Source organism: Rhea pennata, chromosome 11 (genome assembly GCF_028389875.1).
Source record: "Rhea pennata isolate bPtePen1 chromosome 11, bPtePen1.pri, whole genome shotgun sequence".
Taxonomy (NCBI): Eukaryota; Metazoa; Chordata; class Aves; order Rheiformes; family Rheidae; genus Rhea; species Rhea pennata.
Window position 1 is genome coordinate 23974879 of NC_084673.1, and position 16012 is coordinate 23990890.

At 42.3% G+C, this 16012-nt stretch overlaps 1 protein-coding gene across 1 annotated transcript in view; it reads left to right on the forward strand.

The window, feature by feature from the left end:
* Positions 1-16012, forward strand: part of ENOX2 (ecto-NOX disulfide-thiol exchanger 2) — a 63651-nt gene that overhangs the window by 22468 nt on the left and 25171 nt on the right. The window contains exons 4-8 of the mRNA XM_062584848.1: positions 59-214; positions 11116-11322; positions 12386-12619; positions 13403-13615; positions 15170-15276. Of these exons, the coding sequence (XP_062440832.1) occupies positions 59-214; positions 11116-11322; positions 12386-12619; positions 13403-13615; positions 15170-15276 (917 nt within the window). The remainder of the gene's footprint in view (positions 1-58; positions 215-11115; positions 11323-12385; positions 12620-13402; positions 13616-15169; positions 15277-16012) is intronic.

Here is a 16012-nt window from a genome sequence, read left to right on the forward strand (position 1 = left end):
TGAACAGTTTTTCATATGAGTCCAAAATGATAACTGACTAATTTTCTTCCCCTCTTAGATTTTGATCCTGCTCTTGGCATGATGACTGGAATCCCTCCAATCAACCCCATGATGCCAGGCCTGGGGATAGTCCCGCCTCCCATCCCTCCAGACATGCCTGCTGTGAAGGAGATCATTCACTGCAAAAGCTGCACTCTCTTCCCACCTAACCCACGTAAGAGCCTGCTTATGCGTTGTCGTCTTCTTTGTGTTCAAAGGTGTTGAGGAATTGTTTCTTGCAGTCCTCAGGCACCTCTCCTGTTCTCTATGACCTTTCAAAGATGATGGAGAGTGGTCTAGCAATAACATCTGCCAGCTCCCTCAGCACTCGTGAGTGCATCCATCAGGGCCCATGGATTTGTGAATGTCAAGTTTACCTAAAAGACCTCTAACATGATCCTCCTCGACCAAAGGAAAGTCTTCCTTTCTCCAGACTTTCTCTCTCTTCTCCAGGCTCCGGCATTCCTGAGGGCTGGCCTTAGAAGTGAAGACCGAAGCAAAGAAGGCATTCGGTAATTCTGCCTTCTCTGTCTCCTTCATCACCAGGGCCCACGCACCATTCAGCAGCAGGCCCACATTTTCCCTAGTCCTCCTCTTGCTACTGATGTATTTGAAGAATCCCTTCTTGTTGTCTTTCACATCCCTTGTCAGATTTAATTCCAAATGGGTGTTAGCCTTCCTTGTCACGTCCCTGCATACTCTGACAACATTGTTATATTCCCCTGAAGTGGCCTGTCCCCTCTTGCACATTCTGTGTACTTTCTTCTGTCTGAGTTTTGCCAGGAGCTCCTTGCTTATCCATGCAGGTCTCCTGCTTCCTTTGCTTGACTTCTTACCCATAGAGATGCCATGGTCACCATGGTCTAGATGCTGACAAACAGGTGACAGAGCAATAGGAAGTTCTATTCTTGTTGCTGAGTGTTTGTCATTTCAATAAATAGTCTTTTCAGTTGTTAGATAAGGACCAGAAAATAAAATATTCTAGTCCCTAGATATTTGGACTCTAATTTTCCTGGGGTGATTCTTGCATTATTTAAGGCTTCAAAGAAGCAAATTCTTGGAAGTAAGGCTTACAGGATCAGCCCATGTGATTGATGGTGAGAGATGAAAGCACTAGGGTCTTACTGAAAATGAGGGAAGGAGAGCAGAGGCAACTTGAAATAAGGCAGAAAACCTTAAGATAACAGACATTCAGGACTCAGCATCTGGGTATAGCAAGAAAGAGGAATTGCCTTCAAATTAGCTGACTCACTTTTACTTGGCTTTTGTTACAAAAATCAGCTGTTAGGTCTTGTGCAGGGAAAGATGAGGGAGATGAAATGAACAACAAACTGCACATGTGATAGAGGTAAGTAGGAAATTGTTACTGAGGTGTCCTTTGGTCCTTAGCCATTACTGTTATGCTGAAACATGCACAGATTATATGCTTAACATCTAGTCTGTCCCAATCCTTTGGTTTTTTTTAGGCTTTGATTTTTCACGCTGATGCTTCTGGATACTTGTATTAACCACCATTAAAAAAATTCTAAATGAGCTTTCTAGTGCTCTCTAACAGTTACTGCTTTATCCTTACTCTTTCTTTCTATGCTAACCAATCTTTTTCCTGTGTCTTGTGAGTTCTGTGTACTTTTCAAGCCTTTCAGAGTGCTTTTTCCTCCTACTGGGCTTGAAGGAAGAGGCTTTTTTCTTCCTGCTTTGAGGTACAATTAATTTTTTTCGAAGCTTCTATCACATTCAAGTTCTGAGAACTTTTCAGATCAGTTCCTTTAATTTCTCCAAGTTATTCCTTGGAAATAAAAACTCCTTAGTTACAAAATTCCTAGCAAAAACCTTGCTTTTTTTTGAGCTTTTCATTGTTATTTAAACTGGATTAGTTCATGGTTACACCATCAAGATTTTTTACCTCTAGCTGTTCTGTAATGTTTTGAATATCCATAGGCTCCTCCTTTCCCCCCATTTACAACAAGTAGCACTACTTGTTGGTTCAGAACTACCCAATGAACTTTATCATTAACTTGTCATTTGCAATAGCGTTACTGATAATTTTTTCATCAGCCTTTTTCTGAGAAATGTGAAGTCTCTCCTGTTAATACAATTCTTCATAGTGTGATATCCTTTTAGAATATTAAAAGATTTCTGATTTTATCCAAATCCTTCCGTGAAGCAGTGTGTGATCCAAATACAATCTGATTTTATCTGTGGTATTCTTTCTTCACTGCATTTCCCAATTGAACTACAAAGCTACTTTACTAATTCTTATTCTTCCTGCATGTACACTTTACTCACCCTGTTTAGAGCTTGCCTGTTGTTCTTCCTACAACTATTCTGTTATCATGTAAAACCTAGTTCTGTGTCTCATTTTAGCAGTTTTAACTTCTCTCATCTAAATTCCTAGCTGAAGCAAGGGCAGTTGTTTCTTCATTTTTTTTTCTGCTCTTGCACAGGTTAGAATTTTCTGAATTTCTCATAGCTAGGTCTGTTTGGATAGCTGCAGTACTGAGCTTTTGGGCCAGTCTCTTTGGATCAAGGGTACCTTTTTCCTGTTCCTGTGAAAACTCTTAAATTTGGCTGGTTACTTTCTTAAAAGTTATCACCTCTTGTCTGTAAGTTGCTAGCTGACAAGCTGCTAAAACCTGCCTGTTCTGGAGTGTGTTGCTTTGCCTTCTGATTCATTTCCCTGTTCCAGTTAGAATCCCTGGTGGTAAACTGTCCAGCTGGACCCCTCTTAGGAACACCATTATTGCTTCTCTGAAGGGAAAGAAAAAAAAATCAGTATTAAATAGCACCTAGGAAAACAGGTGGGACTGGAAGGCTTCAGCCTTTATCTCCTCCCAGTCCACAAAGTTGGCCCAGAGTGGCAACTGCAAAAATAAGTAGTGGTGAGACATCAGTGTCAGCTGCAATGGTAATTTCTCTAGTGTGCTTGGCAAAACCTTGGAACCTGTATCACATCCCATCCTTGCAGTCCCATATGCCTCTGGGGGAGTGTTGCAGTGACACCAGTTTTAATCTTCTGTCAAGTTTTGATGTGCATGTGGCAGTGTGGAGACCTGCTTAAGACATCTATCTACCGATTATGATATTCTAGAGAACAGATGACTTCAGGTCATCAATTAGCTTTTTTTTTTTTTTAAAAAAAAAAAAGGTCCTTCCCTCTTCAGGTACAAGAAAAAAAGGAAGCATAAATCGTAATGCTCCAGCCAGCTTTCTAAGACTAAGTAGTGACTGATTCAGAAAGCAAAGCATCTTTGAGCAAAGATAGTTGGTGTTATATGCATGCTGCAGCAACAAAACTCAAGAGCAGGCTACTAACCATGTTCTGTGTTGGTCTACTACATGTATGAGCTTGGGATGGTGAGCTCCAACTGATGTTCTGCAGAAATCTGGAGAAAGGAAGACTTTCCTTGGTTGAAGAGGACTGGGTTGGAGATCTTTTAGGCAAGGTTGACACACACAAATCCTTGGGCCCTGATGGGATGCACCCATGAGTACTGAGGAAGCTGGTGGATGTTATTGCAAGGCCACTCTCCATCATCTTTGAAAGGTCTTGGAGAATAGGAGGTCTGGAGTAAAGCCAATGTCACTCTAGTCTTCAAGGAGGGCAAGAAGGAGGACCCAGGAAACTACAGACCTGTCAGCCTCACCTCCATCCCTGGAAGGGTGATGGAACAACTCATTCTGGATGTCATCTCCAAGCATATGGAGGAAAAGGTGATCAGGAATAGTCAGCATGGATTCACCAAGGGGAAATCCTGCTTAACCAATCTGATAGCCTTCTAGGATGGAATGACTGGCTGGGTAGATGAGGGGAGAGCAGTGGAGGCTGGGTACCTTGACTTCAGCAAGGCTTTTGACACTCTCTCCCATAACATCCTCTTAGGTAAGCTCAGGAAGTGTGGGTTAATGAGTGGACAGTGAGGTGGACTGAGAAGTGGCTGAATGGCAGAGCTCAGAGGGTTGTCATCAGTAGTGTGGAGTCTAGTTGGAGGCTTGTGGCTAGTGGAGTTCCCCAGGGCTCAGTACTCGGTCCCATCCTGTTCGACTTATTCATCAATGACCTGGATGAGGGGACAGAGTGCCTCCTCAGCAAGTTTGCTGATGATACCAGGCTGGGAGGAGTGGCTGACACACCTGAGGGCTGTGCTGCCATTCAGAGAGACCTGGCCAGGCTGGAGAGCTGGAAGGAGAGGAACCTCCTGAGGTTCAACAAGGGCAAGTGCAGACTCCTGCACCTAGGGAAAAATAACCCTAGGCACCAGTACAAGGTGGGGGCTGAGCTTCTGTAGAGCAGCTGTGCGGAGAAGGAGCTGGGAATGCTGGTGGATGACAACTTGACTATGAGCCAGCAATGTGCCCTTGTAGCCAGGAAGGCCGATGGTATCCTTGGGTGTCTTAGGAAGACTGTTGCCAGCAGGTCGAGGGCGGTGATTCTGTTCTTCTACTCAGCCCTGGAGAGGCCTCATTTCAAATATTGTGTCCAGTTCTGGGCTTCCCAGTACAAGAGAGACATGGAGGTAGCTACTGGAGAGAGTCCAGCGTGGGGCTACAAAGATGATCAGAGGGCTGCGGCCTCTGCCCTGCGAGGAAAGGCTGCGAGAGCTGGGCCTGCTTAGCCTGGAGAAGAGAAGACTGAAGGGGGATCTTTTCAGTGTCTACAAATACCTGAAGGGAGGGTGTCAAGAGGGTGGGGCCAGACCCCTTTCAGTGGTGCCCAGTGATGGGACAAGAGGCAATGGGCACAAACTGAACCACAGGAAGTTCCGCCTGAATATGAGGAGGAATTTCTTCTCTGTGAAAGTGACAGAGTACTGGAAGAGATTGTCCAGAGAGGTTGTGGAGTCTCCTTCTCTGGAGATATTCAAGGCCTGCCTGGATGCAACCCTGTCTAACATGTTCTAGGTGACCTTACCTGGGTAGGGGGAGGTTGGACTAGATGACCTCCAGAGGTCCCTTCCAACCTCAACCATTTTGTGATTCTGTGAATCTGACATCTCATGGCCAGTAAGTGAGAGATCTCAATCTCTATAGTACTTTCTGTCTGGACTCCATTGGCACCTTCCTCATCAGAACAGCTTTGAGGGACAGAATTCTCTTTTGTCTTCTGAGATTTATTTTAGAGATAATAGGCCATCAGCACTTAGCCTTTTTGTGGATTCCACCTGGATTGTTTGAAATAATTCTTAAACTTCATTGAGCATGTTATGTTGGCTTTCACCATTTCTTGGAAGGATGCAGGGTAGCGTTCTGGCACATTGTGTAATGGTAGTACTGTATCCCTCATCCTGCTACTGCAGTATTGGAGCAGTCAACAGGAAGGGAGTAACTCTGCTGTTAAGTATTTTATATGTGCAGGCTCTTTGGACAAAAAGTTTTATTCCTTGATGTCAGTTCATTACTCATTCTTCATTCTTTCAACTGTTTAAGTATCCTGTGTTGACATTTACTGCCTGAGTTTTCTCCAAGTGACAAACTTGCAAGGCAGAGATGGTTTGGCACACACCAACTTTGTCATTATATTTGTCAGTATAATCCTGACAAATTATAATACCAGGAATGACTGCTTATCAGGAATCTGAGATGGTCTAGGTGGACTTTCATTTACCTTTTCTAGGTGTGTCCTCACCATGAACCTCTCTGTCTGGAGCCTGCCATGCCTTTATCATCACTGAAGAATGGTCAGTGGAGTTTGGGGGCAATTCATTTGAGCAAATATTTGTGTCTGTTTTTGAGGAAGACGAATCACCCCAGTCTCTGCTGCCTAACTCTCCCATGACTGTAAGGGAATCGCAGAATGATTGCAGAGTGACACTAGCTTGTGTCAGCATTTGGTTATGATTCACCTGACCAATTCTAGACATCTACCTTCAAGATAAACCATACTTTAGGAGAAGCTGCTTCTTATCCCTTGTATGATAATAAATATAAGTTGTGTGAACTGTGTTCAGAGTAGATAATATGCGGCTTGCCACATAATGGGTTTCTGTTCAACATCACATCTAAGCAACACTGCCAACTAAACAACCTTCCCTGGCTCTTTATACTTGCACAAATTTAGTCAAGGATCTTAAGTATTCTGTTATACTTGAGGCAACTTGGGGTACTTTGCATATAAATACGCACGCATCTGAGAGGCTAGAAGCATAAGGCTGTGTTTATGAAGGGCACAGATGGGCCCATTAGACCTGGTACCTTAGTATACATCTTAACCCCATAACTGAATTAACTGTACTAATGATCAACTTTGCCTCCCCAACAGAAAGAATGTATGAACTCCATGGGGACGGTTTGTTTTGATGTGATCTCTAGATCACAGCAATGTGTTACTTGTTATATGACTGTCTGCAGTACAATAATTGTACTCAACTTGGAAAACTAAGGAGCCTGTGAGCCAATATGACTAACGTTATCCTTGGAGCAGAGCTTTGGGCTGTGCCAGTGTAGTGTTGTATTACTACTTTGAGGAGACCAGTAGCAGTGGAGGATGTTGAAGCATGAGCAAGGGCTTGGTTCTTTGTCAAATGAAGATTTTAAGAATGCATCTTGTGCTTGTAGAAGCCTATAACAGAATCAATAAGGTTGGAAGGGACCTCTGGAGATCATATAGTCCAACTCCTCTACTCAAGTAGGGTCACCTAGAGCATGTTAGACCAGCTTGTATTCAGATGGGCTTTGAATATCTCCAGAGAAGGAGACTCCACAACCCCTCTGGGCAACCTGTTCCAGGGCTCTGTCACTCTCACAGGGAAGAAATTCCTCCTCACGTTCAGGCAGAACTTCCTGTGGTCCAGTTTGTGCCTGTTGCCTCTTGTCCTGTTGCATGGCACCACTGAAAAGAGTTTGACCCCATCTTCTTGGCACCCTCCCTTCACGTACTTATTGATAAGATCTGGCTCCCTCAGTCTTCCCTCCTCCAAGCTAAGGAGGCCCAGCACTTGCAGCTGTTACTCATAGGGCAGGTGCTCCAGCCCTCTGATCATCCTCGTAGCCCTGTACTGGACTCTCTTCAGTAGCTCCATGTCTCTCTTGTACTGGGGAGCCCAGAACTAGCCACAGTATTCGAGATGAGGCCTCACGAGGACTGAGCAGAAGGGCAGGATCACCTCCCTCAACCTGCTGGCAACACTCTTCCTAATGCACTCCAGGATAGCATTAGCCTTCTTGCATCTTCTTGTACATACTGTCAGCAGAGTTTATGCACTCAGGCTACAGGGGCTGGTCTCACATTCCACTTACTCATAGACAGCTTAGTTGGGTCAGAGGTGGTAGCTCTACAGTGATATCAAAGTGTGATATGGACCCCCATTGCTTCATTTCCCATTCTTCTAGATTGAGTGTGATTTGAGTGCAGGGAGGTGCTCGTAGAGAGGGGGAGTGTGAGTCTCTGGAGTTTTGTATATGAAGAACATAGGCATTGACCATCTTTCCTGTCTATGAATGCCAAGGCATCCATTCCACCATACTTGCCTTGAACCTGTATTTCTGCATCACCCTTCCCACTACAAGATTAGTTACTTGCAAGGGGACTTGTGAAAAAAAATTGATAGCTTGTAATAGCTTGTTTATTCCCCTGCAGATGCAGTGGAGCACCTCCTGCTTGGTACTGGCTCTCAGATTAATGCAAGCAGCTTCCCCAAATCTTGGTGATCCTGGGATCACTGTGTTCTAAGTAGCCAGCGCCTTGCCTGCAAGCAGAAGCTTTACTTGGCTTTTATCTTCAGAGAAGCAATAATATGTTAGCTTCTTATGAGCAGTGCTTACTACCAGGCAAACAAAGAATGCAAAGCAGTGTACTCAAAATGTCAAGATGGAATCTCAATAACAAAATTGACAGAAGTTATGAACTGGGGAAAGTGGAACCAAAAAAATGCAGTCTCAAGCGTAGCTCAGTTGTTGTGTCATGGCCGTACAGAAATCTGTGGCTCTGTGTCAGGACATAAGAGACTTGACATCGCTTATAGAAAAAATGGGTTATGGGAAAAAATGCCTGTTTTTTTCAGAGACAGTGTTGTTCACTGGAAAGATGACACTTTCGTTATGTAGAGAAGTTGCAGGAGGCTTTTGTAGCTCTGTATATGTAAAGGGGTTTATAAACAAGATACCAGTAGATGGCACTTGAGTCTCATGACTTCCTAGGATTGAGAAACTATGATGCTCCTTACTTAGTATTTAAAACAAAATTCTTGTAATTCCTGATCTGCCAATACATCTCAGTAAACCACTGCCGGAAAAAAACCACTCTCAGTACCATTGACTGGTTCTGGAAAGCTTTTTTTTTTTTTTTTTTTAAATCAAATACTTGATGACTATTCAAGAATTTCTAATGCTACATTAGAAGGAAGATTCTCCTGATGCTGGGCAAACAAGTAACTGCCACAAAAACACTCAGATATTGCTTTCAAGGTACATGTTTCTTGTAGCCTCACACATATTAGTTTCTCAGCCTAAGGCTTCTGTACGTGAGGTTGACTGAACTTCCACATCCTTTCTTCTGCAGCCAATATGTCTCCTCTTGCTTTCCCTCTCCTGTGTTTCTACTCTTGATATTGCCTCCTCATCTGTTGGGACTCCTGCCATTTCCTGATGTATAGACCACTTCCTTTAATACAGTGGTCGCAGGTCATGAGGAACCTGGGTTTGGGAAGAGGAGATCTTACTTCCTTTTCTCTTCCTGCTCCTCCACCCTCTTCAGTTCTTCTCACTGCTTCTCCTCTGCTGGCCTCTGATTCTTTTCTCTTTCTACCTCCATTTTGCTAACTGACTTTCTCCTATGGGCTCCCTTCAGCTTATGTCTTGTCTGCAGGTCTGGTCTTACATACCAAAGTGGCTGTTTACTGAATGTTATTTTCACTTTGCATTCCTCTTTCCAGATCTCTGCTGCTGGGCTCTGCTTCTGTTGTCACCCAGTCATTCAACATCTCATGTCGATCCTTTGCCTTTTTCTCTTGTGTGTGCCAGTGACAGTTTATCTGCTTGAAGACCTTTCCCTCCCTTCCTACAGCTCTTCCACCTCTTTCCTGTGTCACAGCTGAAGGATTTTCATTTCTTCTCTAATCCCATCACTTTTATCCTGTAATCCCAGCCTATTCCATCTCCTGTTCACCTCACATCCATGTTTATGCTTCCATGCATTATTCTTAACCTCTTGCTCTTTCCCTTCCCAAAGAAAGCCAGCTTTATCCTCTCTTCTCACCCCACTGTTGGTGTGCTCCACTGACCACATTCCTACCTGTATCCCAAGTCCTCCCCATGCAGCCTTTGTCCTTTGTATTTCAGTGAAGCTTCTTTTAACAGACCATCTGATTTCATCCAGGCCTATACATTTCCATCATCAGCAACATGGGGTGTGATCAGTCCTGCTGTCCATGTGACTTTTGTCCTTCTCTAATTCTCCTGCTGCTTGAATCCCTCCTTTAGTCTGGTCTTCTGAATGAATATAGTTTGAAATCTTAATTTCTGGGAAATACACGAGTGGATAAAAAAAGAACTTCTAGAAAAAGCATTCTGTGCTTCTAGGCAAATTTGTTTTCCCTTGAGCTACTGTAGTGGAATATGGAAGAATATGCATTTCACACCCTCTAAGTGACTTATCTTGTGTTTCACGTACTTAAAATGAGTCAACAATGTATCTTTGAGCTGCAATGCAGCCTATGTAAAACCAGGTTCCATACAAATATTAAACTGTGAAGCTTACTTCATGTGATGTGATGAATGCTAATAATTCTGAATTTTCCAAGGAAAATTGAGAAGATACATTGATAGAAAAGTAGGCAGAGGGAATATTTGTTAAGGTTATGAAAGAACACTGGAATAGAGATAAAGCTCAGATGTCAGGTTTTGGGAACCCTAATGGTTGTGGATCAGTTTTAGTCTAGCAGCGATATCTTCACTTGCGGTTTGTTATCCCTTGGAGGCCTTTGCTTCAGGCTTGCTCTGGGTATTGGACTAGCTGGCCCCTATCTGGGTGCTACCTTGCCATTTCTGGTCTTTTAAAATAAGAGCAGAAGATTTAAAGGGAATGTTGCTGCAACAGGAATGAGGCTTGCAGGGAAGAAAGCTGTTTGTTTCATAAGGCTGTAGCAAGTGAGAAGGCAGACTTGATTTGGGAGCCAGAAGGAGCCTCTTCTGAAAGAAAATAGAATATTTTCAAAGAACTGCTTTCAAAGAATTTAGAATGCCACAGGATTAAATGACCATAATACACGTAGCTCATTTAATACTATGAAGTTAACTGGAGGAAATGGATATTAGCACTGAAATTCATTTAAGATTTTTCAGGTATTAAGAAATACCAGGCATCAAGGTTGTAACATCTCTCAGCCTTTGCATGTTGGGTTGTGAGGGTCTCACTGCACTTGCCAAGTGGCAACCTAAGCATAGAAATGAGTTCAGTGCTGGAGAAACACTTCTCCTAAGTCAACCTACATTTTGTGTGCTATGATATTCCTGGTAGGGTAAGTGAGCATACTTAATATCCTGTTTCTAGGAAAACTGGATTTAACCTTCAGCTGCTTTTTAATATTCTGTGATTGATTTTAGCCATGCAGGTAGAAAATGGATTCCTTCTACCTCATTTTGGCTATGCCCATTTCCTTTTACCCTTCTTCCCATTATATCTCTTTTGGTAAAGATCCAGTATTTGATTAGCAGCTTTTCCTGATGTTAGTGTTTTTGTATGCTTTTTAGACTGCAATATAGCTTTATGCTTTTTAGATATGTTTTCTACTGATTCTTTGTTAGGAGCAGTCCTTTAAGCTGTGTTCGTATAGCCTCTCCTCTGACAGGGTTTTGAGGTCTTGGGTACTGCTCAAAGTCTACAATAGGAACTACGTGAGCTCTTACTTGCAGTAGAGAAAATGCCTGGGAGACTTTGGGCTGCTGAGATCTCTTATTTAGAAATAGGCTGGTAAATATGTTTTTTCTGTGTGTGGCACCTAAACAATGCTATCGATCTACTACTTGATAAAGTGAAATGCACTGTAGCTGAGTGTGTATTTGAAGGAGGCAAAGAAGGTATAGGTGTCTTTTGGGACACAGGGACTCTGTAACCTGACCTGTTTTCTCTCTCACTGTTTTCAGATCTTCCTCCTCCAGCAACAAGAGAGAGGCCCCCTGGATGTAAGACAGTGTTTGTTGGAGGACTGCCGGAAAATGGAACTGAACAGATCATTATGGAGGTTTTTGAACAATGTGGAGAAGTTATAGCTATTCGGAAGAGTAAAAAGAATTTCTGTCACATTCGCTTTGCTGAGGAGTTCATGGTAGATAAGGCACTTTATCTTTCCGGTAGGTGCATATGAGATGACAACTTAAAATTCTGGAGTAGAGATGTGATGATTTCTTTACAGTTACAACAATAGGCTTTTGTTGCCACTGGAAGATTTGTCCCATGTTTCATCAGAGTTGCCTCTTTTTCAGCTGTTACTGTATTTCTGTTTAAATATCTGAAAACTATCCTTCTTCCTTGGATAAATCTCCCACATTTTATGTTCCAGCAGGAATATAAGCATAAAAGCAGGATTCCTTAAGACTCTCTTAAACATTTAGAGTTGTACTCAAGTGCTTGTTCACTGGATGATGTGCCTGACTTTCATCAGTATCTTTTTCCTGTTGGCAGCCAGAGCACAAACACTGGGACTTGTAGGGATCCTCTGTCCCATCTCTGCGGGGTTTTAAGAGGTCTGCTTCATGCGTGATGGGGGCCTCATGGCTCGCAACCCACATAATTGGCAAATTGTGCATTTCCTGCCTAGCCTGCATGTGTTGTGCTGTTACATTTGCACTGAACAGCCCAAACTCTCTACCATTCTAGGAAAATACTGTAATGTTTTCATCTGTGCTAGAATTCTGTCTGAATTCATTCACAAGTCAGTGTACTGTCTCCAAGACCCATACTCTCTCCAGAGAGATAGGGAAATTCTCTTTGTCATTTAAACACTGGAAACTTTTTCTGTATTTTATTTGTTTTTGAAGGAACTGATTGGAACGCTCTTTTCTGGATACTGTTGAATTGGGTTAGACTTGCAATGCTCTGTTAGTAAGAGTTGTGTCTCTTTGGTTATTCCTATTATGAATGCCAATGCAGCCTCTTTAGTTCCAGGAACTTTTTGCTTGTAGTTCCTTCTTCTCAAAGCCCTACATTTTTATTAAACACAGAGGAAAGCCTTCTATCACATTTGATATGCATCAAGGAAAAAGGGGCTGTGCAGACTACACTGTCGAGAAAAGCTGTCACGCAATCGACATGCACATTTGCTGGCCTAGTCCCTGCTGTGGGTGACAGGACCTGTTCCAAATACTGCTCCCATCTTTACTTTTCCTTTTTAAACATTGTTGTCACGACCACCAGGTTATCGTATCAGGCTAGGCTCCAGCACTGACAAAAAGGATACTGGGCGTCTGCATGTGGATTTTGCTCAGGCACGTGATGATCTGTATGAGTGGGAATGTAAACAGAGAATGCTGGCACGAGAGGAACGCCATCGCCGAAGGCTGGAAGAGGAGAGATTCCGCCCTCCGTCCCCACCTCCTGTCGTCCATTACTCTGACCATGAATGCAGCATTGTTGCTGAGAAACTTAAAGGTGAGTAGGTTTGTGGGATGTGGTCACCCTTCTGCGCACATGCTGAGAGAGAAAGAGGCTTGTATTCTTCAGTGGTCTTCTTTCGAAGCCGAGATGATGGTGCTATCTAGACCTTGTAACTTCCTAGGTGTTTCACACTATATGTTAATTTTAACTCAAAGAATAGCTACTGCTATTTAATATTAAGGAAATGGCAACTATAGAAAAAATGCTGTTATCCTGTTATAGTGCTGGGTTCCTTATTAAGGCTACTGCACTTATGTCTCTCCTATGCCCTGTTCTCGGCTGTATGCTGTGAACAGCTCTCCCAAACAGCTGTTCATCAGAATTGTATATTTGGGGTTGTTTGTACAGAAGGATGATCTAGAATGCAACATTTTCTTATAAACAGTCTTTTTTTTTTTCCCCTTTAGAACAACTAGTTTAAATCCAAAGACTTTATTTGAAGCCTAAAACCTGTCCTTGGCCTGATTCTTCCCGAGTCCCAGGATGCTTTATTTCATGAAAGAATGGATCAAAGTAGGTGTATGAGGCTTTTTAGCAGGTTTCTAGCAGTTGATTCTCCTCTCTTTTGCTGTGTTTCAGTAAACAAAGCTTGTTCAGTTAACTTGATTTGTGACTTGCCTTCCCCTTTATAGTCTTGTGTTCAGTTAATAACTGTGTTTTCAGGAATCCAGATTAGTGATCCTAAGTAAGCAGTTCACTGGTGCCAGAGAAAGCCCCTGAAAGCTGTGCCGGTAGCCTTGTACTTCCCTGGTCTAAAGATATCCTTTCTTGCTGCAGATGACACAAAGTTCTCAGAAGCTGTACAGACCTTGCTAACATGGATAGAGCGTGGAGAAGTGAACAGAAGAACTGCAAACAACTTCTACTCTATGATTCAGTCAGCCAACAGCCACATTCGCAGATTAGTGAATGAAAAAGCAACTCATGAGAAAGAGATGGAAGAAGCTAAAGAGAAATTCAAACTTGCCCTCTCAGGGATTCTAGTTCAGTGTGAGTAATATTTCCGCACTGAATGTCAGTTGTCTATTGTTATAGGGGAGAACACTTCAGTTTCTGGAACATGGAGATGCCATACAGAAAGAATTCCAGGAAAAGAAATAGCAATCACTTTTGTGCCACTACAGCTAATTTATAAGTGTAACCTAGCAAAAGTTCCTTGTGGTAGCTTTTTATTGAAGTAAGAGTCCACATCTAGGGGAAGAGGAGAATGATCTTTTTATTTATTTATTTTTTTCTTTTAGTAATAGTCTGTTAGTAATTCTGTCATCTTTTCCACACTCTGCACCTCTGTGCACAATCAAGGTAAGTTCCTGGTAATCTGGTGCCTCAGCGAAGTATGCAGGATTTATTCACCAAAGGTAGGATGCAGTAGAATGTTCCCAATGCTCTGTTTGGAGCAACCTAAGTTACAGAGTAAACCATATACAGAGTAAGGTTTGAACCTGGATCCTTCACATCCCAGAGGACTTCTATTTAACCATGAAGTCAAGTAAGAGGCATAGGCTGTATTAGTTTCAGCATCTGATTTGTAACAATTTCTTAAGCCTCTTACACATTCAGTCTTTAGTAAGCCTGTTTTTTTTTTGTTTGTTTGTTTTTAAGATTGCCTTCTCCATAAATGTACCAAGTCTCCTTGAGTCCTTTGGCTAGGATGTGAACATCCTTCACTTCAGTTTTACACTCAGTTATTTGGGCTATTACTTAATTAGTTTTGATTCTCTGTGTTCATGATAAAATATATGGGCACATGATCCAGAAGGAAACACAGTAAGCACTACAGAGTAAGTAGTAGTAGACAGCATGTAACTCATCTCTGTAAAACGCCTGCTGGTATCTCAGCCGCTTGTAGTTTTACTAGTGTAAGCAGCAGAGAGCCATTTTTTTGCATAATTGTTATGCCTACTACAATATCCCAAGTGTGAAAAAAACAGCTAGGTGTGCTTTCTGTCACTAGATGGATTCTAATTCCATAAGAGGCATTTTGTATTTCTGAAAATCTCTGCAAATTTCTTAGAAAAATATTTTAGAAGAAATGCACCTAAGGGAAAAAAAAAGGTTTTGATAGATGATACCAGAAGCCCTTTTTTTGAGCGCATTGATGGGATGCTGTAATATTCAAGGTGTGGCACTGTTCTTTAGGACTGGAACCACTGGGCAGAACAACATTCTAAGTGCCAATTTCCACAGTTTTACTCAATCATCCCAAATTAAAGAGCAAACATTTCCTGTTAGACTCCTTGGTGGTGTTGCACAGAGTGTTCAAACATTTTCATGGCAACGCGTGCCTTTCTTTTTTCCCAATTGAGAGCAGATTTTTCTAGTTGGTCATTACTCTGTGAGTGTTTAGCACTGGCCTGGTGAAGTCCATACTTTTCTTTCCAGGCAGAGTCCCTTTCCTGAGCATGGCTTCAGCACGGTGCAGTGTTATAACAAAAGGTTAGCTGAACCACCTGCCTGATTCCACTCTTTTACTCCTTTACTCCTCTTGTTCGCCCTCTCTGGATGATATTCTGGCCTGATATGACTGCTGATTTGATACTACAGTCGAGCAGATAGTGGCCGTGTACCATTCTGCCTCCAAACAAAAGGCTTGGGACCATTTCACGAAAGCTCAGCGTAAGAACATCAGCGTGTGGTGCAAACAAGCAGAGGTTGGTAATTTTTTATTGTGTTAGATCCTCCAGCACAGTCTGTTTCTTGTCAGGATATTGATTTTTAACTTTGCACGATGCTCATGTGGATGGTAACATCTTAATTCAACAGTGTAAGATGGGAATTACTCAGTCGTCTGTTGTGCTCCAGGTATTTGCTCTTAGTATTTATGTGACTAGTAAAGATGCATTGAGTTCTGTGTGCTGTTTCAAGTTGTACAGAATAATAACTGTTGATCTACGTCTCCCACTGTTTTTAACGTTAAAGTGAGAGGGATTTCTAGAGAAATACTAAGACAAAAATAGAACAACATCACTGAGAAATCTGTTTTTACCACTTTCCTGTTGGCAGACTTGAGAGATAAAAACAATTGCAATTGGGCAGTCCAGAAAGCTTGAGGGAGGATGTCCTTGTAGTTGTGTACTTATGTAATGCAGTGGCGTTTCAAATGAAATACAGAATTTAAAGCTGGAGGCAAGAATGGGGATGATAGAGGGAGGAATGTCACTCAAACTACTGTTCCTGCAAGACAAAGATAGTTCTTAATTAGTTCCTTACTTGATATTATCAAATCCTATTTGATTCAGGCACAATATTGGAGAAAAAAAACTAAGATAAAGAAAGCCTGTTTCCTAGGAAAATGATGGTATGCCAGAGATTGTTCCTAGAGTTCAGGATGAAATACATACTGTTCTATATCACCTCAGCAGTAGGGATATCACATTGTTTGGTTGC